The 27,053-nt window shown below is 35.7% G+C and overlaps 1 protein-coding gene across 2 annotated transcripts; it reads left to right on the forward strand.

The window, feature by feature from the left end:
- The first annotated feature begins 1,804 nt into the window (after positions 1-1,804).
- On the forward strand, positions 1,805-24,156 carry LOC110442344 (sodium/potassium/calcium exchanger 6, mitochondrial-like). Of its 2 annotated transcripts, XM_021485898.1 has the most exons (16): positions 1,805-2,304; positions 4,005-4,163; positions 5,735-5,787; positions 6,613-6,670; positions 7,684-7,795; positions 9,708-9,875; positions 10,614-10,697; positions 11,865-11,936; positions 13,116-13,294; positions 14,568-14,700; positions 15,537-15,658; positions 17,876-17,953; positions 18,151-18,226; positions 18,471-18,551; positions 22,040-22,104; positions 22,409-24,156. In XM_021485898.1, exons 1-16 carry the CDS (start codon positions 2,014-2,016, stop codon positions 22,598-22,600), a joined length of 1,923 nt encoding a protein of 640 aa, XP_021341573.1. In that variant the 5' UTR covers positions 1,805-2,013; the 3' UTR covers positions 22,601-24,156. The 2 variants fall into 2 exon arrangements, with proteins under 2 accessions (XP_021341573.1, XP_021341574.1); XM_021485899.1 differs by lacking the exon at positions 11,865-11,936.
- Positions 24,157-27,053: the final 2,897 nt, after the last annotated feature.

Below are 27,053 nucleotides of genomic sequence, written 5' to 3' on the forward strand. Positions count from 1 at the left end.
TGTTTTGAGCACGAGAAAGGTTTCATGAATACGGGCCCAGGTACGTACGTTGTATATACTATAATATGATACATTGTATAATACTACATGTATATCCTCAGGCCTAATTATAAGTATATATAACAGAATACATAATGTCTTGAATTACTCCACGAGATATAATATGAGGGGACCTCTGTGACAACAAAAGCGAACAAAATAGAATGATATGATGGAATATAAGCAAATTATGAAGGAAGGGACGTCTGCATCTGTTCCCCACGACTACCACAAACTTACTATTATTAATCTAGATATTTATAATCACGAAATTACATTTGTAGCTATCAAAGTCCGTTCTATAGGTATCTTTAAACCTGACAACATGTTCGTTTTCTGAAGTATACAACACAATATGGTTTGTATTACATTTTTATCATTTTTCATATATATATATATATATATATATATATATATATATATATATATATAAAGTTAGATGGCTGATATTTTTAACATACATATGTACACAGATCTATTTTCGTACAACATGTACAGAGGAATTATACACCTTATTATTAATTCTCTTATGTTTCCCAAGCAACAATTATTGAAGCAGTTTTATCAAAAGATGTCAATATATGGTACCCGGATAGGTTTTAGCAAATCTGATCCAACTTCATTGCTGTGCACATATATATTGAACCACGTACTGATTGAAGATGCTAATGGATCTTTCCAAATGAAATCAGGGTAGGAGAGTATCGTCAGAAATTGGAAACCCCGAATATTTAAAGCACGCTTTCTTTGATACCACGTGTACGTATTACCACGGAATGCCTGTTATCGAAGTCCGTGGTATTACAATGTATCCAGACTACATTGAGTCCGTGGTGATTACATGTTGGAGTTTTCAAGACATTTTATTTAAAGTCGTATATATGAAAACAGAAACATTAGCTCTGAAGATCTTTTATTAGAACAAAACATTTTTTTTTTATCACAGCAAGGTAACAAAGATATAAAACTAATATTGCTAAACTAGTTTGTATGATCACGGAATTAGAGTCCGTGGTATGATGCAAAACTCTTGGGTGACTAAAAGCACATAGCTATATATATAGCTATGTGGATCGCTCCGAAAATTTGACAACCTAAACTTGTCCACACTGTTGGAATTACTTCTTTCCCCCATATATATATATATATATATATATACCATGTTTCTTATCTCCAACATCCCCATATATAGTTATGGGGGAAAGAAGTAATATAGACGGTAAAATCCCATATAACACTGGATCCTAATGGAGGTATGTCCATAGGATACGAATTACTTAAAATATTTTATGGGGCAAAGAAGTAATTCCAACAGTAATTGCTGCCTTCGGCTGTATTTAGCAGAGGGGACTATTGGTTTTATATAATAGCTATATTTTCAATTATAGTATATCAATTCTATCTTCTTGTAATATGATGTATATGTACATGTAACTGTTCTGTTTCACTATGTCTTGAAAAAGGAGCGGATCGCTCCGAAAAATTGACAACCTAAACTTGCCAACACTGTTGGAATTACTTCTTTGCCCCATATATATATATGCTAATATAGCAAAATATAAAAAATTACCGAATAAGAACTTATAAAGTACAATCTAAAATACATACAGAGTGTATGGAGCAGAAGAGACAACAAAGCCGCATGTATGTACGTCTCTGATCAGCGTCATCCTATAGCTACATGACAATCTTTATATTCACGACAACATTCTAATGAGTTTTAAGATAATGGGAAAAGGGGGATAACTCTAACATATGACGAAAACGAAACAAGGCTGACATGTACCCGAGTTCCGAGCATAGCGGGTCCAGAGACCAGTGATGTAGAGATACCATAATCATGTGTGGTTTGTATACACAATATAGATCTGAAGGATAAGATGACCTATATTGATATTGTATACAGCGTTACGCTTCAAACTGACACAGGACAGGCTGTATCATCCATGGACTGGGAGTCAACCACTCTCAAATATGGACTCCAGGCCACACAAACATGACACGGATAGGGGAGGGAGGAAGTTTATTGGACTTCTACTCCTCGCGGGTGTCTTCCTGGTCTACTATTTTTACAAGGAGACGTTTTCTACTCCTCAAGTTATCAAATATGTACCCAGGAGGTCGCCTGCCGTTGTCTTGCGGAAGCTCCACTGGCTGAAAGATGGGGAACTTGTATCGGGCACCTTGACAACAGGTCGTGATTTGGTCCAAGTTCATGAGATATTGAACGCCACGCAACAACTAGGGGACGACGACGATGTTGAGGTATATTTGTTAAAACCGTTGACAACTTCTGAATATCTAAAAGGCTTGTGTAGTGGAGATCAATTGACATGAGCGGTCCTGGGTTCGAGTAATGCAGTGTTCTGACTTCATTGCTTTTAATATCTGCCAGTCTCCTGTTATCCAGTGATGCATGTTAGCGTTAGTGTTACTAGCACTCCTGGGAGTGTGCTTGGAAAGGGTACCGGTATGCTTAAACCTTGGCAAGGGGCATTTTACTCAAACCTTGGTTGTTTAAAATGCAGTAGTTAACTTTGAGGGCTTAGGAAAAGGGAGGATGTACATTATCACTCGGTTAATCGTTGGTGACCAGGTACATATGCATGTAGCCAAATGATTGGTTAACGCTACTGGTTAGAGTTCAGAAGTCCCAGGTTTGAATACTGGTCTGGCCAAGGAGAAGCAATTTTCCCACTCATGTCACACACTTAATTACATTTTTTTTAATACATGTAGCAGGTGTTTAAAGCATTTTAAACAACTTCTGAACATATAGCAATTAAAGATGCTGAAGTGAGGGTAATGAGATTTAATTTGGCTTAATGAAGTATACAATGTATTTTTTTGAACTTTTAAAGCTATCAAGTTTGCTTGTATAAATGCCTTTAAACTACTTTGAAGTTTGCATGAGTAAAACAAGTAAGAATCTTCCAACATCCTGAGGTGTAAAGTAATAACACACCACTTAGCCTGTCGATATATTTCTTACTCTGATCCCTATGCTATCTCAAGCTCACAGATATGAGATATGATTGTCAACAGCAATGAGTAAAAACAGATGAAGGCTCATTGGTCTCTTGTTTCTGAACTGTTACAGAGAAATGGTACAAATTATAAATAAGCAAAAATATGGATGTTATATTATGTATCCAATTTACATTATGGGCAAATTGGTCGAGTGGTTAACACTTCGGCCTTCCACACAACTCCAAGAACCCCAGACGGAGTATAAAATGGTCTGGGGTGGATGTTGCGGTATCTGTGCTGTAGCATTCAAGTGAGGTGGCACTTTAAAAGATGCCGTCGGAAGCACGGTCCCACTACAAAACAGAACGGTTACATCTCCAGCACACACGCAGGCATACACACATAGGGAGATATTCAGACAGGTGGCATAGGACTAATAGTTAGCGCCTGATAAGGCAGCTCCTGAGAATTCCTCAAAATTGAATTAATTAATGTATATGCTAATTGTATTAATGTATATCTATGTACTGTAAAGCGCTTTAGAGTGGCTTATGTTAGCTAGATAGGGCGCTTTATCAAATGTTGTATATTATTATTAGAAAGTTTACATATACTGAATACACATGTATGTATTATTATTTTTGCATTTCAAACAGCTCATCCAGACAGAAGAGATAATCAGGCCCAATAAATTGTCCATAATGTGCCTGATTTACCTGATCCTCGGTCTGTTTTAAGCATTTGTTGCTTCTTGACCACCTGTTTCATATTTGAAAATGTCCTTGGTTACAGTTATAGCTTTTGGAATAAACCTTGACAGTTTACATGAAGTCTAGAATTGTAGAGATATTCACCATTTCTAAAAAAAAAAAGATTTAAGACCTGTTATATAATTATGGAAATTTCCTCATGTTAGCTGTAGGTCAATGCAATCTAATAAGTGTTTTACTGTAATTTTTACATTTATATGTTAAACAACTGATTTTATGTTTTAGTGCAGAGAAGTTTTGAACGAGGACAAGGACAAGAGGTGTGACTTTGTGAAGCAGACTGATGACTGTCAGATTGATGAAGGTTTCCTTGACTACACACAGTTTGTGTACTGCGACTTTGGGTCCGGAGGACATCTACAAATATTGGGCATGATCATTCTGGTCAGTATTAGAGGGACAAAAATTGGGCATGATCATTCTGGTCAGTATTAGTGGGACAAATATTGGGCATGATCATTCTGGTCTGTATTAGTGGGACAAATATTGGGCACGATCATTCTGGTCAGTATTAGACTAGAGTGACAAATATTCAAAACAAATACTTTTTTATAATTTTATGAAAGATTTCTGACGTGCTACAGTTATATCCTAGCAGAAGTTAAGGGGAGGTAATATAGGAGAAGTTAAGGGGAGGTAATATAGGAGAAGTTAAGGGGAGGTAATATAGGAGAAGTTAAGGGGAGGTAATATAGGAGAAGTTAAGGGGAGGTAATATAGGAGAAGTTAAGGGGAGGTAATATAGGAGAAGTTAAGGGGAGGTAATATAGGAGAAGTTAAGGGGAGGTAATATAGGAGAAGTTAAGGGGAGGTAATATAGGAGAAGTTAAGGGGAGGTAATATAGGAGAAGTTAAGGGGAGGTAATATAGGAGAAGCACAGTACAGCGGGACAAGGATCCTTAGGTGTTACAAGTACGTTCCAGCTTTAGAAAGGAAAAAGATATAAGATAATAGGATAATAATAAATCAACCAGGAGATTTGTGCTTTTCAAATCTGCAAAACATACAAGAAAGATTGGATATAAATACAATGTAGTCAGAATTAACTGACCTTCACCTTTTTTTTTTTTATTGAGTGGATTTACCTCTATCAAAATATTTAAAAGGAGATGTGATTTCAAACTAGGATATACATTGTTGATAATTGGTAATTCCACCAGCTCCAAGTGGATCTGCACATTGATATTCTATGTGAATATTATAAGCTTTATTTATTTTTCAACAACTTTGAAAGAAATTATTTCAACGTATATTAACGTATATGAATCACTCTTGCCGGCCCGGATGTTAGCGCGCGGGGTTCTTAATGTGGGAGGAAACTGGAATATCCGGAGAAAACCCATGTGGTTGGGCAAGTGACCCAATACCTTTCCACCTCCTATCATGAATTGAATCCTTGTCGCCTTGGTGAGAGGCTGGTGGGCTATCCACTGTGCTACCTGACGGCCCATTGATATTGTAATGAATACTTAATTTAGCATTACAAAGTTGTATGTTCTTGCTTCATTGTGTTATCTGAATGTTGTTTTCATCCTTGAACTCAATAATAACACCAAAGGTGTTCTGAGTGTTAATAACACCAAAGGTGTTCTGAGTGTTCTGCTAAGATCACTTTATATTTGAAATGGAACATAATTCAAAACATGAGGGATTGCCATATTTATAACATTTCGTAATCTTTTCTGGCTGTGATGCAGGACTTTTCTGGTGTTTAATTAGAGAAAAATTTATAATAACTTTACTGTTATTGTGTGATGTAATTGTCTTTACTAGGATCCAAGGACAAAAACAGATCCCATAGATAAGGATCATAATGAAGCTTTTAAGATTAGATGTCATGTAAAAGGTGTAATTCGAAGTATGCTGTGATATCAAAACAATCATGGTCAGTTATCAAGAAAATACTAATCCATGAGCAGTGTTTCTGTCTAAAGCATTAGCTTGTGTGTTTCAGTTCCTGTGGTGGGTATTCCTGTTTACAGGCCTGGCTGTTACCGCTGATGATTTGTAAGTAACTCATCAGCACCGGGTACCAATCTTAATTTAACAAGGATAAAATGGCTGGGATTTAGCTAAGCTATTTATTTTTTTAGACTTTTATGAGTGCATTTCCCCTCAGAATATGAATATAAAATTTCCGCTTTTAATGCCCTATCATCCTAGTTTATAAAATAGTATCCATAACATTATTCATTACAACATACTTTAAGATTCAACCTTTGAACTTCCCTGCTGAATAAACATTTACCTTGATTTCATTATTATTGATGGCAGTTATCTAGATCTATTGCAAACAACTACAAGTGAAAATGATACGTCAGAACATACTTTTGAAGCATATAAACAAATGTATTTGTGAAATTTATCATTGTTGTCATTAATTAAATAATTATAAACTTATAAACATATTCTTTTTGAGTAAATTTTGGAGGTCGGGGGGGNAAAAAACTGAAGTACAATGTTTATTTGTATATTAAAGACTAGATGTATTGTTGATGGCATATATACTGGTGTAATTTAAGTACTTGAGAAGTCAGAAAACAAGTTTAAAGCCGTGTAGGATTTTAGGTGTGTCCAGTGTATTCAGCAACTGGATTACCAGTGTATCTATCAACATATCACTTAACTGTATTTCCTCTATCATATCTTTCATGTTTCGGGTGATCAATATTATTCTTTTCATGCATCTGAAAACCTAATTAAACGATCGTTTGACTTCATCTTGTGCATGACTAACATCCCCTAAACCATGGCAACTCATCAGAAGGATTGATCATGTTGTTGCTTTGACTGTGTAGTTTGAATTCATGTCATTGTATTGATTTGCTTCAGCTTCTGCCCAGCCTTATCAGTGATCTCGGAGACCATGCACCTCAGTCATAATGTAGCTGTATCCTTTTATACTTGGAGCAATTTATCTGTAAATATGTATCTACATGTGGATATATTTTGGTGCTAATTTACTCTTTCTGAGAAATGTAAGCATTTCTACACTGAAAAAAAATCATACTTTTCCAGTAATATCTTCTGTATGCAGGAAAATCTTATAAAATGCCTCATTCAGGATAAATACAGTAAAATATTGAAACAATCCTTCTCAGTTCATTTGCCATCTCAATTTTGTTTTAATGTCCATATATTACAGTGATCATTTTCCCTATTTCCTTGCATGATTCCCTGCTTCACATGTCTCCCTCAATATATCACCAAACTTCCTCATAATGCCAACGGTGGCTGTATAATTGTGGCAGTATAATGAGGTTATACTGGGATTACAGGGTCAAGTTTAATTGGAATTAATGGTATTTTAATGTCAAGTTGTTATAAATGTAATCAAATCCTGACAGCAAAAGCGACGCATGCTTGTGTTTGCTTGATTGATAAAATACATGATCTAATATTGTCTGGGTGATCTTGGACATATAAAGTTGCATGTATTGTTCATTCTGATAGCCTTTCAAAGTTAACTATGCAGGTACTTCAATATCATTAATTGATATGTACATGTACTTAAATATCATTAATTGATCATTTCTGTAAAAAACACCTTTTTGTCACAATTCTTTTACCTGGTAAATGATTATAATAATTAAATTCATCAAAATTAGTAAAAAGAATTTCGGTTTTTTTGACAGAATATATGAAACATGAAATTGTATGTAGACTCCTTAACTAATATTAAGGGTGTTACATTCCTTGCGTTTGGTAATGGTGCTCCAGATATTTTCTCTTTATTGAAGAACATTTGTTCCAAAAAAAACCACCTTTGTTATCACAAAAGTTTTACACAGTAAATGAATAGATTAAATTAATCAAAATTAGTAAAATAAATTTCATTTTTTTTGCCAGAATATATGAAACTTCAGCAAGAAATTGTATGTAGACTCCTTAACTGATGTGTAGGGTGTTACATTCCTTGCATTCGGTAATGGTGCTCCAGATATTTTCTCGGCCATCGCTGCCATCGGTAATGCCAAGAACGGGGATGCGGGATTAGCTATTGGAGCCCTGTTTGGTGTGTATGCTACATGTACTGTATTTAATTACACAGTGAACAAGAAATTCTATATGTGATAAACTCTTATAATCGGAATAAGAGTCATCAGTTTGGCATTAATAATAAAGACTAAGTTTGTTTTGAACACAAACAGTAATTGAAAACTTTTCAAACTTTTCAATTCCTGTTTGTGACGAACTTAGTCTTTATAACTCTTACAACATTTTATTCATAATATAATCTTCCACTATCTTGAGGGTGTGACAGTAAAATCTCCAATCCATGGGGCGATGTATTTGATCGTCTAACCCGAGGCTCTGCCAAGGCCAAGGCTAGACAATTAAATAATCTCCCCCAGGGTTGGAGATTACATGGTCCATCCTTAAGGTACAGTAGGGGATGAGTATCATAAAAAACTGGAATTTTCAGCAAATGTAATCTGTTTGATTTGAACATGGCCTCTTCTGTCATGATGTCATATCTTATTGTTCCCGTGACATCATTGTATTGTTTCTTACTGCATGCAATCATTCGTACTCAAGAGGGTGACATGACAGAGACATCATATCCTAGGGTGTGACAGGTGGCAGAGAAACCATTCCCTAGGGGTGACAGATAATCCATACCCTAGGGGGGACAGAGAAACCATACCCTAGGGGCTGACAGAGAAACCATACCCTAGAGGTGACAGATAATCCATACCCTAGGGGTGACAGATAATCCATGCCCTAGGGGTGACAGAGAAACCATACTCTAGGGGCTGACAGAGAAACCATACCCTAGGGGGGACAGATAATCCATACCCTAGGGGTGACAGATAATCCATGCCCTAGGGGTGACAGAGAAACCATTCCCTAGGGGCGACAGATAATCCATACCCTAGGGGTGACAGAGAAACCATTCCCTAGGGGCGACAGATAATCCATACCCTAGGGGTGACAGAAAAACCATACCCTAGGGGTGACAGATAATCCATGCCCTAGGGGTGACAGAGAAACCATTCCCTAGGGGTGACAGATAATCCATACCCTAGGGGTGACAGAGAAACCATACCCTAGGAGGTGACATAGAATCCATACCCTAGGGGCTGACAGAGAAACTATACCCTAGGGGTGACAGATAATCCATACCCTAGGGGTGACAGAGAAACCATTCCCTAGGGGCTGACAGAGAAACCATACCCTAGGGGTGACAGATAATCCATACCCTAGGGGTGACAGAGAAACCATTCTCTAGGGGCTGACAGAGAAACCATACCCTAGAGGTGACAGATAATCCATACCCTAGGGGTGACAGATAATCCAAACCCTAGGGGTGACAGAGAAACCATACCCTAGGGGTGACAGAGAAACCATACCCTAGGGGCTGACAGAGAAACTATACCCTAGGGGTGACAGAGAAACCATACCCTAGGGGCTGACAGAGAAACTATACCCTAGGGGTGACGGAGAAACCCTTCCCTAGGGGTGACAGATAATCCATACCCTAGGGGTGACAGAGAAACCATACCCGAGGGACTGACAGAGAATCCATACCCTAGGGGTTGACAGAGAAACTAATTCATAGGGGTGACAGAGAAACCATAGCCTAGGGGTGACTGAGATTGTATACCCTAGGGGTGACTGAGAAACCATACCCTAGGGGTGACTGAGATTCTATACGCTAGGGGTGACAGAGAAACCATACCCTAGGGGTGACTGAGAAACTATACCCTAGGGGTGACGGAGAATCCATACCCTAGGGGTGACTGAGATTCTATACGCTAGGGGTGACTGAGAATCCATACCCTAGGGGTGACTGAGATTCTATACCCTAGGGGTGACAGAGAAACCATACCCTAGGACTGACAGAGAAACCATACTGAGAATCAGGTAGGAGACCATGCAGTAAGAGGTGAGAGAAATCGTTGTGAACACTTTCTACCCTACAGGTGCTGGTGTGTTTGTGACGACCGTTGTTGCGGGATCCATTGCTGTCATCTGTCCGTTCCAGGCCATGCAGCGTCCATTTCTCAGGGATGTGATATTCTACCTTGCTGCTGCATTCTGGAGCTTCTCCATACTGTGGAAGAAGGAAATCACAAAAATAGAGTCTATAGGTATGTGATCATCTGTTTTGCCTTTTAGGAGAATGTGGATGATCCATGTTGTATGTATACAAGATAATTAACTCATTCACCCCTGAAAACACATTTAAACACTTCTGATGCAAAGGTTGGAAAAGTTAATTATGAAATTTTAGGGGTGAATGAGTCAAAAGAAAATATTGAAGTTCTGATTTTCCAATAGATGAAAACTTGTTTTCAAATGTATTTTGATTATAGGGAACTGTGAGATGTTATTGTTGATCATGCAGTAATCTTAATTTATACTTTATTAAAATGAATGTCTTTTTTAATATTTTCAGTACTGTCAAAGCTACCTTAGTAACCCTCTGTATTCAGTGACTTTCTGTCATATGCGATCTTAACAATTCTGACCCAAGAAAAACCTTCTCAGTGTAATTCACTATATGAGCACCATTCATTAAATGACCATCTGTCTTATGCGACAAGTGACCATCTATTTTGAAGCTGAAAACAAAAATTGCAGCCAATTTAGCATCCTTAATGAAAATGAAACCTGAAGTAAAACTGCAACCAGTCACAGCTGGATACCAAAATATCAAGAACCTCGCGATAGAAAAAAAAAATCAAGATTTTCCATTTGAGGCAATGGTATACATCTAATAATTTGTTATACAAAATTTGATAATCGCTGTAAAACTGATTTAATGTTGTATTTGAAGTGAGAACATATGAACTCTGTGTCTGATGAGAATTTCTGTTGACTTGAAGGCTTTATCCTGATGTATGCTTGCTATGTGCTGGTGGTCGTGTTTGGACGCTACATTTATAAGAAGTACAAAAAGTCTATTCCATGTAAGTATTTGGACATGCATACTTTCCAGCTTTTTGAAATTTCATGGGGGAGATTATGTGTGCTCAGAATTGAAAACATAAATGAAAGGTGTGTTTGTACACCCTAGGGAAAAAAACTCTTTTAAATGGCTTCTTTTGAGCTTTACGTTCTTTCCAAATAATTCATCAGATCTTAGAAAATAGGAAAAGTTTAGCAAATTCACGGGTTGAAAAAGCTCAATTTCAGGGTAAAAGATTGGGCGTCTCCCTCCAACTTAGGGAAAATCTGCAGGTACAGTTATCAACAAAGGATGTTTTAGTTAGAATATATAAGTGCCAGCTTTTCTAACAAGTGTATCCCAAGCAGGCAATAATATTGAAATTGTGACCTCAGAGGAAAAATGCAACAGTTGTATGACCAGGATTTGAACTTTGAACCTCTGGAATCTAGATGGCTGCTGTAACACTACCTGCTCATCATACGTATGGTCACCATAAACAGCTCCACAGAAACATACTGGAATATAAGACAAGTCTTTGAAATATTTAAGATAATTTCATTATATATACATAGGAACAATATCGACACCAACAAGTTAATGGACTCTAGATCTCTACCGAGTTCTGTTATTTTAGATTTTTTTTTAAATTTAATATTATATAGTTAATTGGCTATTTAGCAATACTTGCTGTTCACAGTGTATACATGCAAAGTTTGTAGAATGTATAGGACAAAGAACTAATAACTATCTAGTGTGTAGTATCAGGCAGTTAAGGTCACTGAAAATTCAATCGCTGTCATTTAATATGTTAAACTTGGTAGAAAATATCACTGAAGAGTAAGTATACTGCCCACAATGAAGTTTCAAGTTTTCAAGTTAAGGGAGGTTGGGTTATATGTACTGTAGTTAGCTTCCCAGTAGGTGGTCTGCTGGATCATTTATTCATAGAAATTGTTTAAAAACACCACTAGCTTGGGTTTAACAACAATTTTCTAATTCACTGTGAGAAATAGTTAGTGAAGGTAGGTTTCAGTGAAGGTGATTTAATTTGACGATTAAGTTTTGTTTTTCTTTTATGAATCTGTTAATTCCACAAACGTTGTTTGTTTATTTTGTTTTTTGTGTTGTTTGTTTATTTTGTTTTTTGTGTGTGTTTTGTTTATTTTAGTTTTTGTGTGTGTTTTAGTGCACAATGGCGAGGTAAAGGATGATGACGATGATCCATATGAAACAATTTCCAACAAACATAATGGGCCAGGTAATGTTTCATTATCACTGGTAATGTAAAAATCTACACTTAAAGAGATGTTTTCCCTGACATTCGTTCTTATGATTTTCTGATTTTGGAAAGTTTTTGTTAAAGAGAATCATGGCATTAGTAGATACAGAAACGAAAACAAATGTTTTAAAACTTTTTTTTTAATAATTTTTCTGACTAACGATTTGACTTTGATAAAAAGTTATAAAGATAAAACAATCAAATGAGAGCATTAACTACTGTTAAGTATTGTGAGTTAGTGATGAGTCAATTTAACGGCTTCTCAGATTATCTATTTGTAATACTAACATGGCAGTGTACAATACAGTAGCCAACTAGGTTAAAAGAACATGTATACAACTGCACATGCATTCAGAGCTATTCATTGTTTTTTGTATCAGTTTATTTTTGTTTGTGCTGTATTAGCTGTAATAAGTGTTCGACTCCTAGTGCGTCTCCCCCGCTTTTCAGCACTTATTGAATGATACAAGTATATTAAAGCACCTCTTGGCTACAAACATCCACCGTGGCCATTTTAGCCTTCTCTGATAAGACTGTTTTCTAGATTTTTAGACTGAAAACAGGACAACTTCGGAATTCTCCCAGGACATTTAGGTTGCCTGTACAACAACTAATGTAATCTATCTTTTACTATCGGTATCGTAATATAACCACGTGTCCCCTTCAGTCAGTATTTCATGCCCTTTGGGTGCTATTACTGGGTTTTAGAGACATGCTTCTCCGTTTATGATAAAAGGCAGCTAGTGTACATGTATTCTGTGAGTGTTTGTGATTGCATGTGCTATCTAGGCAACACAAATTATGAAACTTTCCATGAAAACATTTACTAAGCATGAGTAAAACTCTTTTTTTTTCAGTCAATGTAAAAAGCTAAAAATTATGTTTTTGATAAAGGTAAAATATTCAGAATTTTTCATTTTTTTGTGATATGATTTCTTGGAAATTTTCAGAAAGTATGGCAAGTGTTTAGCTAAAGTTGAAGTCTTTCGGATATGAGCTATTTCCTGACCTGTTAACAAAATCTTTTGTGATGAATTATTTAAATTGTGTTTTATTTCTAGGATATTTATTGCACTTTAAGTTACACAAAAACTTCTCTTCTATAGAGAAATAAGAATGGCAAAGGCCCATGTAATTCATTGTACTTGTATTTCACAGCGTCAGAACGGGACCCTCTTCTGGAAGACAGGATAAACCGGTCTGTCAGCCAGGATGATCTTACTGAGATGGGGGAGACAAGAGGTGTATTTCAGGAGTTTTTGTCAGCCATTAACCCCATAGACATGGACAAGTGGCCCCAAATGAAAATATATTCAAAAGTCTATGAAGTTTTCAAGGTACATTCTTACAACTGTTTGTTATTACTGGTGTATGGCTGTTTGTTGTAATTATTGTACATCATGTTCAATTACAATTTCAACTTTATTTGTTTAAAAAATGTAAAACGAAAGATGTATGGAAGAAAGTACTGTTGTGTATTAGAACACTGGGGTATGGCATTTTCTTCCTCATCTAGCTTGGGGTTACGATACTGCAGTGAAATCATTGGTAAAGTCTTGTGTATTACTTCAATTCATGACCCCTTGAATGTCATTTGCTGTCAAATAGTTTCATGGTTTAAATTGTCCTCTTTTACTTGTTGTATATATATGTGCGATTACTTATGACTTATTTACATTTTTCAATGATACTTGATCAATTATACCACTGTTCTACGCAAAGTGGTGGTGGGCAGTTTTAGATAAAGGGAGGTGTCTAGATATCATTGCATACCTTTATAGCTATTGTGTTTCAAGCATAATTCACACCTTAATAAAAGATATGATTAATGTGATGTGAACTTATTATTTCATTCTTGACATTATTTTTATATGCCCGTCGAAGACGGGGACGTATTATGTTATCACGTGGGCGGGCGGGCGGTCAAACGATGTCCGCTCGATATCTCGAGTAATTATTAACGGATTAACTTCAAACTTCACAACAAGGTTAATTACCATGAAACCTCGGACAAGTTCGATAACCGCCATTATCCGACCATAATTTCTGGAGTTATGCCCCTTTACTTGCCGAAACAGTGTCCGCTCGATATCTCGAGTAATTATTAACGGATTAACTTCAAACTTCACAACAAGGTTAATTACCATGAAACCTCGGACAAGTTCGATAACCGCCATTATCCGACCATAATTTGTGGAGTTATGCCCCTTTATGGACTTGCCGAAACAGTGTCCGCTCGATATCTCGAGTAATTATTAACGGATTAACTTCAAACTTCACAACAAGGTTAATTACCATGAAACCACGGACAAGTTTGATAACCGCCATTATCCGACCGTAATTACTGGAGTTATTACCCTTGGTTTCATTAATGCGATGCATGCGTTCCATGATGTTGTATTGCACTCATTGATCTACCAGTTATGTTGAATGATTTCTCTTTTAATATCAATTACTCACAAATACTTCATATATTTCAATCATACAAACAACTGCTCATTCAATGTGTGACGGGCGTATTATATACCGCTCGCGGTAACCTTGTTTATTGTTTGTATCAGTTTTTTGGTAAATAAGTTGATCCTTATCATATTCGTCCTATAACTGCAGGCCCCTCTGATGTTCCTCCTCATCATTACTGTACCGGTAGTAGACAAAGAGGAAGACAAACACAAGTGGAACCAACTCCTCAACTCACTACAGTGTTTTACTGGGTTGTTATTTAGCTCCCTGGCTACAAAAGGCAAGTCTTCCTGATGTATGCAAGGTCTGTTGATAAGGAGAGTCAGGACGGTGATGTATCATTATTTGTAGGTAGCCCAAATGTCAAATGTCAAACACACCTTAACATTTGATTTTTCATCACAACATTGTTCTGAACTACATGTAGTAGGGAAAATTATGTTACAGTGACTTTAGTAAGAGGAGGGTCGGCACGGCAGTCACTTTGCCATTGGCATTATTTCACCATGACCATATATGTATCTAGTATGCCTACGTTACTTACCGTTCCCTCTATTCCTCTACCACTGGCTGTAGGTAGAAATATCGATACATTATTGCTTTGTAATACAAAGAAGACCATTAAGCATTGAAAGTTCCCTATCATAGTGTCCTTTATATGAGAGGGAGTGTCACTTATGGCGTGGTTTTGATATTCCTCGTTGCTTTTGTTGAATTTATGATTTAACATGAAGGCAATTGTTTGTATTTTCCGTTAATCATATAAAATACTGTATTTTCCATTAATCCTATAAAAATACTATATTTTTCATTAATCCTATAAAAATACCAATCATCTACAAAGGTAATTCAAAATTTTATTTTATTATCATTGTTTAAGAAGACACATTCAAATTCAGACTGAAAAACTGGCTTATATTAGTATATATTGGACACTAATGGATTCCTTATTTCTGCTATGATTAACAGCAGAAATATTGAAATGATTTCTTGAAAGGTATGTAATGAACAAACTATGACTGTAGTGTTTTCGTATAGACAGTAAATTGTCCCCAGTACTACTTTCTGATTCTGTATGTTATACGGTTGTGTAATTATTTCTTTCTACTCTAACAGTTGGATTTGAAACCATCGGAGGCACATTCCCCCTGTGGGTGCTCAGCCTCATCATAGGGGCTGGCCTGTCCATTCTTGTACTACTCACTACAAAGAATGATGTACAGCCAAAATATCACGCAGTATGTATTTTTATCATTATTTATTATTTTATCACATAACACTAGTGAATCCTGAACACTTTGTCCTATTGTGATCAATGTCACATCATTACTTTATCACAACGTCATTTTGTCCGCCATTGTTGTTCAGTTAAAGTTTTTGGGAATCAAATCAGACATAGGTACAGATAATCATGAACAACATTAACAACATCATGCAACCAATAAATTATACATATAAAGAACAATTGTAGGTATTCCAATATCACATATGGCATTATCTGGTGATACATGTGTAGTGGAACTGGACAGGTTCGTCAATCATCGGCGACCAGGTAGCTCAATTGGTAGAGCGTCCTTATAGAGTTTGGAGGGTCCCGGGTTCGAACCCTGGTCTGGCCGTGCATTTTTCTTCTCCTGTTACACATGTATAGTAGTTTATTGTGTGTATATGTTAACATAATTATGTCAACATATTATGCATACATTAAATTACCATATGTCATCTGCCAATGTAAACCATAGAAATATTAATTTGATATTGCTCACATGTATAATAGCAGACATTTCTTAAAATAGATGTTTATCTATGTGGATTTTTTTTTAAGTTGGAAGTTTTGTACATCATGTTGTGATATTTCATTTATGTTAACAATATTATTACTAATGCAGTGAATTTAATGCAAATTATCATGCATGGTTAGCTGTGTTAACTAAAAATAATTATTGCCTTTTAAATTTGTTAGCATTTCTACCTTAGATACCTTGAGTGTACAAGGGTGACAACTCTGTTAGATCTCTGCTCGGGAAATGATCATGTTGTTTTTCTCCTGAATTTAACCTTGCTAGGAAACTACATCAGCCATCTGTCCAATTTTCTGTCATATATTTTTTTACTTAAAAAGTACTCATACTTGCTGAAATTTAATAAACATTCCCCATGTCATGTGTAACTGGGATAAGAAATAAGTGAACATCTTCATAAGGTCCATTATTTATCTTTAGACATTTATTATTCTCAACTTAGCATGGCTTGAAATGTGCTTACAGGTTTGTTAAATTTCAGAACCAAGAGTGATAGACCGACGACTTTTAGGGATAAAAGTGTATATACTGTAAACTTGGTAAATCATGCTTTGAAATTTTTCTCAACTCTATTAATATGTCAGAGCACTGGTAATACATAACATGTTTCCTATACAAGCAGCATGATTACGTATACAGCCCTGTCAGGGTTATGTGTAGCATGTATTTTGTAATAAATGGTATTGTATGGGAGTTAATTTCAATCTTATATCATTTCCTCACAACTGGACACATTGGTATATAAATCATTTAAATTCATACTTTGCATGGTGTACTGGTGTATATTTAAAGTTCTTTAATTTATGATAGTGTAAGAAGATAAAATGGATGTAACCTGTAATCATATATGTAAACAGCTATCATTCTTTTTCTAAGTAAAGTATTTCCCTCTGCCTATCACTATCACTATTTTAGCCTTGTGTTTAGTGTAGTTTATATAGCCTGGTCCTGCTATGGCTGTTCAGTCAGCTATGTCTTTTACATACTCTCTAGGCATGCAATATAATGATCAGTTTGTTCAAATTATGCTGAAATTTAGGACTGTGAAAAGGATGTGCGTTGAGGTCAAAATGTTACTTTAAAAAAAAAAAAAAAATTACGAAGGAAAAGCAGACTAACATTGCTGGCCCCATGAATATTTTTCTATGGATATTTCAGGAATCAAAGAGAATAGGTTATTTCAGGTGTTATAATAGAGATATTTAAGTTACTGAGTTATAATCACTAGCTAGGTTTTATTTACTGACTAAAAAAAACCAATTAAATTCTGATAGAAGTAGGCCATTACATGTGATTTTCTGATAATTAACAATAAGTTATACTTTGCTAAGGATATTTATGATTCATAATTTAACCCTTTCACCACTGTAGACCATAATGGACTCATCCAAATCAATGCATGGTAGAGTCTACTAAAGTTACATATGGGTGAAAGGGTTAAAGAATAAGATAGGGAGTAAAATGAGCAGTTAGTTTATTTTACTTAAGCAAATGAACAGTTTTCAATGATTAACAAATGAAAATAAATCAATGCTTAGACTGGAAAATTATTTTAAAGAATAATTGGTTTCACGAATGTCAAAAATTACAGAATTTACAGCATTTCATACAGACGGTCTTACAGCTTACTTGATTTTCATTCATTCATTTCAGGTCTTTGCTTACCTTGGGTTCCTTGTAGCATGTATATGGATTTATTCCATAGCCAACGAAATTGTCAACATTCTTCAGGTATTTTTTATAACAATACTATATATTGGGAAATGTTCACCCGGTATTTTCTCTCTCTCATTAAACTGTTCGTTAGAGATGATGCTTCATATTGTATTATATGTACATCTTACTTGAGGCAATATTTCTTTATTTGAAAGATAGAAAGTGCTTGCAGTTTTAACTTTGACCTGCAATAACCCTTTGTTGTATTTCAGACTTTTGGAATTGTACTCAACATCAGCAATGCAATCTTAGGTCTTACCTTACTTGCCTGGGGAAATAGTATTGGCGGTAAGCATTCGGAAACTATAAACACTATTTTCATAAAATAAACGTGGTCACTCGTTCATTTCTTTGCTCTTAAGGTAACTTCTTTTAGATTTCATTTTTTCTGAAAGAATATAAGAACTGTAGTTCAGGTGAGTTGCTTTTGATAAAATATCATTCTTCTGACTGTAAATTACATATTTACTGACCATAAGATAGGCTGAAGCATGAAAATATATTGACTAACTCCATGCTTGTTTGTCAACAGACCTGATAGCTGACACTGTTATGGCCAGACAAGGCTATCCTAGAATGGGGATATCGGCATGTTTTGGTGGACCACTCTTTAGTATCCTTTCACAAACATAAAATAACCTATGTACATTTATATTATTATGAAAATCATAGTTGTTGAAACAGTCCGAACCTAATGTAACGTTTCTACCACTGTTTTATAGGATATTCAAAGAAATATCGATCACAAAAAGGGAAATAAGTATGATTTGAGCAAAATTAAACCACGCTGGATTTGAGAGGTCAACATTCAATACTAAAGAGCTACATTGTATGAAGGATGACCATCTGTGCGATATTAAATACGTAACATCTCAACCACAACAGGAAGAATGTAATAAAACATATTGCATCTATCAACTGTAAGTTTCAGCAAAGCCATTTGGTATACCAATTGCTACTTGCAGAAAAGACAATAGGAATGTCACGTATTGCATCTAGAAAAGACAATGGATATAACAGGACTTAGTTTCAGAAAAGATATTTCATGTATCAACAATAAGTTTAAAAAAGGACAGTGGATTATAAAGTATTGCATTCAGAAAGGACAATGGGTATATCAACTGGTACTTACCTGAAAGACAAAGCAAACGGAAACAAATTACATCACCATGCTTATGCAATTCCTCTAATGCAGGGGCCAATGCAAATAGTTACCATGTAAAACCAGCAGTCTTCTAGTATAAAGCAATATGCATTACACGAAAAGACACGAAATTAACATATACATGATGTCTTTTGTATAGATCTATCTCTTTATTTTTCAACGACATACATACGGACGTGATTTGAAATTGTATGAAGATTACTGCTTTTTAATACATCAGATACATCGCGAGGTCATTGATAAATAAGGACAGAAAGCAATTTGCCTTTTCTTGCAGAACAAATTCCTTTGTGCGTTTGAGATGCAATGCTAATGCCATTGACTATGGATATCAAGTGCATTGCTACACAAGACATCCATGATTGTCAACAGTTGTTACTACGTACACTGTCGGTTGTTACGTCACGTTGTTTTGAACTCCATTGTGGTGCACTACATATTGTAAAGCGACGAAAAAGACTTCATAACATTACTTGTTACAGGTTCACGTACATTTAAGTTGAACTATTGGTTGTTCTTTAAACGCAACATCTTGTGTAAGGGATGTTCAGGAGTGGTTTAGAAGTTCAATGGGTGGAGGAGGGTTAATTTTCATTGCCCTCTAGGAATCAGTCTCGTCAGGTTTCTATAAGCCCTCCACATTTTCTTCCCGTGTTGTCATGTTACAATTGTTAGAATTTTTCCCTGGAGGTTAAATTTCGCTCAGAGTTTGTAACTTTTCTTTATCAATATCACGAGGTAGGGGCACTCATTCTACTCAATTTTATTTCAATTTAACTAACGTCACATCGTTGTTTTCTTCGGGTAGCAAAGGAAGGATTAAGACTGGAGTTCATATCCGTTACAAAAGACACTGACATTATGGTCAGCAGTCAAGGTGTCAAATTTACTCAACAAGCTAGTTAAACAAAGAGCGCTATTGTTTAGTTTCAAACACTAGACGGTAATTTTTGCCCAATCTTTATCTTGGAAGAAACATCGCCAGTTGGATATGCATCAGATTATCATGAGGGCACTCCACCGGAGCAGTTGGACAATTATTCTGGACCGTACAGTTGTTTACCTTCATTTACGTCGTTTCATCTTCAATTCAGTCATTACCTGCGATTTTGTATTGCAGACAAGCGTTACCATTTTCGAGCAATGTCAGTTGACCGGAGGTCAGCTCCTCGGGTCCTAGCCAAAGTTATTGCGGTATTCAGTCAAACTCTATGATAAGAGTACCAATATTTCATTCCCCAGTACCTTGACAACTGGTAAGTTCTATGAACACATAGAGTAGTTAGATTCAGTCAGTGGTACAGGTCTTGCAATTGAAAACAGACGTTGCATAAATGTGGAAAATGATATTTTCTCACTACCCAAACATTGAGTCATAGAGCGGGAGAGATTGACACTCGGCGTGATAGAAGGCCAGGACTAATATCAATCTGATGACACAGATCGACAGGAAAGGACACGTAGCAGCAGAGATTCTCCTCTGGGGCAGCTGTTGAACATGACGGTAGAATGTCTCTTTGTCATTGCGAGTGAGGCTGAATTCATCAAAGAGCTTATCGGGACAAGTAACGAGGACCTTACCAACACCTTCAATTTCATTTTCAAATGTAAGGTTGTGGTGTTGTGTGTAAATACCAAGACATTTATCGACAAAGTTGATCATACATGCCCTCCATAATTTGACATTAAGAACACTACTTTTAACATCAGACGCTCACCTCGGTCTTTTCTTACGACACGACCAATGCAGGTGGCTTCCTACTAGGTTTTACAGTTTGACATAACACCCTTCCTTGTCCTGTTTACGTGCTACAATTGTTGATGCCATTGCTGTTGGATTAAATTAAAAGACAGGGTTTCAAAATATGCACGTTGGTGAAGACTGGGCAAGTTTAATGGTCTTTATCATAGTCAATTTCGTTTTGTGTCGTATTGTTGCCCTTTCAATCGAAATAATCTGGTGTGCGCAAATTTGGTTTACTGATAATTCCTGTTTGTCGGGTATGTTCGGTAGGCGATGTTAGGCATTGGTGGTGGTGATCTCGGGACATTGGCGATGCTTAAGATCCAGGTAGGTACAGTATGAACATTTCAAAAACTGAGGTTTTCTACCCTCCTTCCCAACACCACCACCTCCAGTTTCTTTACAGTTCCTTGGTCGTGTTTTGACACAACTTCATCGATGCTTTTGAGTTTGAATTAAGTTTTAAAGACTAACTTTGTTTTAAAACAAACAGGAACTAAAAACACTAGGAATAGAAGGAAAACATCGGAGAGACAATACAATAAATTGGCTATTACAGGTCATGCTAACACACACAGCCACTTCATAGACCGGAACAACTCAAAAGTGCGTGAAAGGGAGGACACTTGCAATATCCATCTTGGTTAGGAGGGAAGGGGATTCGATGAACAGAGACGAAGGGGCCCCCATCAGCTGAGTCATCATTATGACCCAATTTTAACATCCAATAAGGGGTGGAATATGTAAACATATTACTCGTCCCCATGTCTGCCTGCACTTTAAGAGTGCAATTGTCTCTATGATTTTTGACAGTTGACTTTACTTGATACGGCCCACTGACGCTTAGTGAGTTATTTTCAGCGGTTCGCAAGCTCGCAAAATAATTTTCAATTCCTGTTTGTGTTAGTCTTTATTATTCATACCAAACTGATGAATCGTATTCCAAATAGTCAGTTAGGTTGTGTTGACACTTTAGCTAAATCGTGATAGATCTTTTATTGAGCAATGTTGATTCAAATCAGGACACTGTCTAATAAATGGATTCTGTTCAGGTGTCAAAAATTAGCATAGAACCTTTATCGGATTCTGTCAAATGAACGTGATCATTAGTTTGAATGAGTATATACTTTTAAGATAAGAAATGTAATTTGTTTGTATAATAAATTCAGTTTGGTTCCTTATCGTTCCAAAGATTTATTACTGGGCATAGGAATACCATTCACCGTAGCAACGATTAAAAATGGAGGAACGTATAAGGTAAGTTAAATATCGAGTTAACGAACTGATAATTCAAGTTTGATTACTAATTCAAGTTTGATTACTAATTGTTACCTTTTTTGTAACTTAAAATATAGCCAACGGCATAGTTATTTTCGACATATCTCTAAAAGTCTAGTTCAGTATGCTAAGGCGGATAACTAAATCTGTTCACTCGTCAAACATCTTAACGTCCAATAACCTCTAACAAATATGTGATTTTATTGCAAGATAATAGTTCGAGATTTGTCAGCACTCACGACGTTACCAAAATCTAACTGCGGATTATCGTTATCCATTTCAGCTCCAGATAACATTCGAGGAGGTTGTGTTAGCTGCATTCCTTATGCTTAGCCTTGTGGTATCGCTTACTATTGTTCCACTGTCCAAATTTAAAATGTCTCGTATGTACGGCATCATTCTTATAGTGTTGTATGTCATATTTCTTATTGTAGCCATTTTAGCCGAGACAAATGTTATTGATGTTAAAATATGATTATTGTACTCGTTACTAATTACATATATATATAATGAGGTATTATAACCATGACAAGAAAAATAGTTTTCCCATTTTCCAATTCAACATTTCATTATTGACATTCCTTTTCGGTGCTCGAATGTAAGTGGACATTAGAATCAATCATTAACAACGTGTGTGAAACTAAAGATATATTTCTATGTAGAAAGGATAAGAAATAGTATGCACCACTTATACGTTTTTTATAATGCTCTATGCAAAAGAGTTTTATGTTTTTGGAGATGCCTTTCTTGACTCACTAAAACATGGTATGATGTCCACTAAAACATGGTATGATGTATACCATGCTTTTCAACATATTCATTTAGTTGCGAATAGTAGACTTCAAACTTCACCTGTGTATACCAGATTCTTTTAGATAACCATACAGTGCACAGCAATACAGCTTGAGAGATACTCGTACTTTTATTTACCTGTACTTAATTCTCGTTGAAAATTCTAGATTTTTATTTATTTTTTGTTACATGTGCTATGTTTGATGTTGATAAATTGATTCCCACAGAACCACAGTTCATGACAACTTGATAAAACTTGTATATATAGTACTTATATATAGGTATACTGTATTATAATACTATATATCTCTGATCTCAGATTTCAGAAGGCTTTTTTCTGACAATTTATTTGTTATCATAATATAATGGACATAGAGGCCAGTTACAAAAACCTCATGAACATGTGTTTTTGATATGTACTGATAAAATTATTTGGTAAGTAACCAAATAAACGGTCATTTTATTTTAGTCTGGATTGTTGTGAATGTCTATAACATATATTTGGGGTTGGGATAACATGAGGTATACTACTCTTTCTATGTTTGTGTATCAGTTGAAACATGTTAACTACTCATTCGACCTTCAAACGATCGGAAAGACAGCAATCATAGTAGTATTAAAATATAATAATGTTGTTTAATGATCCTCAGCTACTCCACGTTATCGGTAAACATTATTATACCTTGGACTATGAAACCCATCTGGTTTCTTGATTCTAACTGTTGTTTGATTAAGTGGGCCAGTTGCGCCAAACCACCCAACTCAAAATCATTACGCGAGTTTAAGATATTATTTTGTTTTGTCGAAACAGGTTGTTCGGTAGTGTTGTTTTTGAATATGAACAACCTGTGTTCCCAATATGTTATTATTTTTATTTTCATTGCCACATCAACAACATAAAATGCAAACGATATTTCTTCCAAGATAATATATTTTACCCTGATTTCTGTCCTTTTTTCAAATGAATCAACTTCAAACATGGACATCATTGTTTATCTTAAATGAAATTTTTATACAATTTAATATTACAAAAATGGAGGACTTAAATACAACATCCGTTGAAATGAAATAATCCTTTTATATAGCTTTCTTAATATAGGCTAAATTCTGTTGTTATTCTGCATATGACCTGCCTCCACATGTGATTGCTTTCCCTGGTTACCGGCGCACTGCTGTTAATTTGTTATGTCCGTAATGTATAAACCGCCAAGCATTGCTTGCGAAGCGTATACGCTAATATCAATCTAATTAAAATTATATCTTCACATCGCTCCTGTTTACTGATATGTCGCGTTGAAGATCTAACAACATCCCATAGAGGGTCACATCAGAGGTCAACATGAATACATTATCGTATTTATAACAAGCCAATCAAAACGCGACATAACTCTTTCTTTCAACCAATCAGAAAGCAGGACCTGTAGCATTTAATGCAGACACCTCGTAGCCCAAAATCCACTTTTTCGTCTGGTCCAGTGATAGTTTGAATATTGCGAAGCCTGTCATTGGTTAATTTTAGTTTCAGGTTGTTAAACTTTTTAACGACAACTTAACCAGAAGAGGAAGTCTCTCTTATTTCAAAGCAAAATCCACAAATTGTACAAACGTTGTCTTGTAGATAGACACGGCGTGGTGTCATGGGCGCCGCCATTTTCGATGCTCATTTGACACCTCTCGGTCTTTTATCATAGCAAGTGTGTTCCGAAATCATTACATCATCACTTACAGAAATGCGTAAGCTCTCATCTGATTGGTTAATGCAAAGGTCGCCTGAACATGACCCTCTACGGGATGTTGTTAGATCTTCAACGCGACATATCAGTAAACGGGAGCGATGTGAAGATATAATTTTAATTAGATTGCGCTAATATGTATCCAGGAGGGTTTGGATACTGAGTGACTATCAATCCATGACAGGTACTGACATTCAACTAGTGATAATTAGGAGTTAAAATGGAGACAACCAGGAACAGAAGCATACATATTTAAGTGATTATAGACCTCAATATATATACTTGTCCGCAGAGTAATTAGTATGTCTTTGTCTTAAAAAAGAGGGCATTATTATTTTAGGTATACTCATTCTCATCAAAAGAAAGTCGACAAATTCTGTTTTTGTTTTTATAACAATGAATGTTTATGACAATTAGTTTGTATCTGTGATGTGTTTAAATGGTCAGGTTGCATGCTTCTTACTTATTTACATATTGTAATTCAATGAAACGTTTGATTTTGGGTTAAAGTAAAATGTTATTTATGACATTTCTTTCATAGTAAAAAGTATTAAATTATGTTTGTTATGTTTATGTGATATAATGCTTATTTAATTATCAGCATATTTCCTCCCTAGTCCATATTTGTACATCCACGTGCCTGTCCCGAGTTGAGGGCTCATTTTAGATTATACTCTGGAACCTTGAGATTGCGTTGTTACATACATGTACTTATGTGTTTTTAGCTCACCTGGCACGAAGTCCGTCCGTCCGTCGTCCGGCGTCAATATTTTACTTTAAACGACTTCTTCTTAATAACCGATAGGCCTAGGGTGATGATATTTAGCCAGAAGCAAACTGGGATGAAGGGCTACCAAGTTTGTTCAAATAAATGACCTTCATCTATTTTCAAGGTCACAGGGGTCAAATATGTTAAAAACTTTTAACTTCTCAATAACCAAAATGACCAGGGTAATGATATTTGGCCAGTAGCATGCTGAGATGAAGGGCTACAAAGTTTGTTCAAATGAATGACCTTCACCCATATTCAAGGTCACAGGGGTCAAATATGTTAAAAACTTTAAACAACTTCTTCTCAGTAACCAAACTGCCCAGGGAGATGATATTTGGTCAGTAGCATGCTAGGTTGAAGGGCTACCAAGTTTGTTTAAATGAATGACCTTCAATTATATTCAAGGTCACAGGGGTCAGTTGTCTTAAAAAAACTTTAAATAACTTCTTCTGAATAACCAAAATGCCCAGGGTAATGATCTTTGGCCAGTAGCATGCTGAGATGAAGGGCTACAAAGTTTGTTCAAATGAATGACCTTCACCTATTTTCAAGGTCACAGGGGTCAAATATGTTAAAACTTTAAACAACTTCTTCTCAATAACCAAAATGCCCAGGGTGATGATATTTGGCCAGTAGCATGCTGAGATGAAGGGCTACAAAGTTTGTTCAAATGAATGACCTTCACCCATATTCAAGGTCACAGGGGTCAAATATGTTAAAACTTTAAACAACTTCTTCTCAATAACCAAAATGCCCTGGGTGATGATATTTAGTCATGCCTAGTAGCATACTAGGATCAAAGGCTACCAAGTTTGTTTAAATGTATGACCTTGAATCATACAATCATTCAAGGTCACAAGGAGCAAATATGTTTAAAATATTTTAACAACTTGTTCTGAATGACCAAAAGGCTCAGGATGTTGATATTTAGTTAGTAGCATATGCTGGGATCAAAGACTACTATGTTTGTTAAAGTGAATGACTTTGACTTATATTCAAGGTCACAGGGGTCAAATTTGTTTAAAATCTTTAAACAACCTCTTATGAATAACCATGGGTCCCAGGATGTTTATACTTTGCAAGTTGCATCCTGAGATGAAAGGCTATACAATGTGTTCAACATAATGACTTTGTTCGACTTTCAATCACAGGGGTGAAATGTTTTTAAAAAAAATAACAGGGTCTTTTGAACGAATTTTAATCATAAATACTGATATTTTGCCTGTAGCTTTATTTTAGATCACTTTTAAGGTTACAAGTGTGATTTTTTTTACCAGGTGAGCGATGCAGGCCCATTGGGCCTCTTGTTTGTATACATGCTTTAGTTTCTATTTGTTCCTCAGAACTTAATTTTTCAATAGAAGCCTCATGATCGTTAACAAATCTTTATTGGAGTGAGCATTGTAATAACAGAAATATTGATATCTATACAAATATACACGCAATATTGAAATTCGCCTACACAGAAGTGCAATATATAAACATTTGTATTGCTGCTTTTTGAATAAAAATGATTGACGATTGAATATGTATTGTTTGACCTACGTGTGTTGAAAATATTTATTACATTTATTATCATATTAATAGATATTATTAGCAATTTTTCGTCAAAGATTGTTTCACGCTTATTT

This window comes from Mizuhopecten yessoensis, unplaced genomic scaffold, assembly GCF_002113885.1.
Source record: "Mizuhopecten yessoensis strain PY_sf001 unplaced genomic scaffold, ASM211388v2 scaffold716251, whole genome shotgun sequence".
Lineage (NCBI taxonomy): Eukaryota > Metazoa > Mollusca > Bivalvia > Pectinida > Pectinidae > Mizuhopecten > Mizuhopecten yessoensis.

Excerpts from the sequence above, each read along its gene's own strand:
- LOC110442344 (XM_021485898.1), top strand. The coding sequence starts at position 2,014 with ATGGACTCCAGGCCACACAAACATGACACGGATAGGGGAGGGAGGAAG. Across the intron at positions 11,937-13,115 it reads CAACAAACATAATGGGCCAG|CGTCAGAACGGGACCCTCTT; the intron begins GTAATGTTTCAT and ends TGTATTTCACAG. Across the intron at positions 22,105-22,408 it reads AAAATGGAGGAACGTATAAG|CTCCAGATAACATTCGAGGA; the intron begins GTAAGTTAAATA and ends TATCCATTTCAG.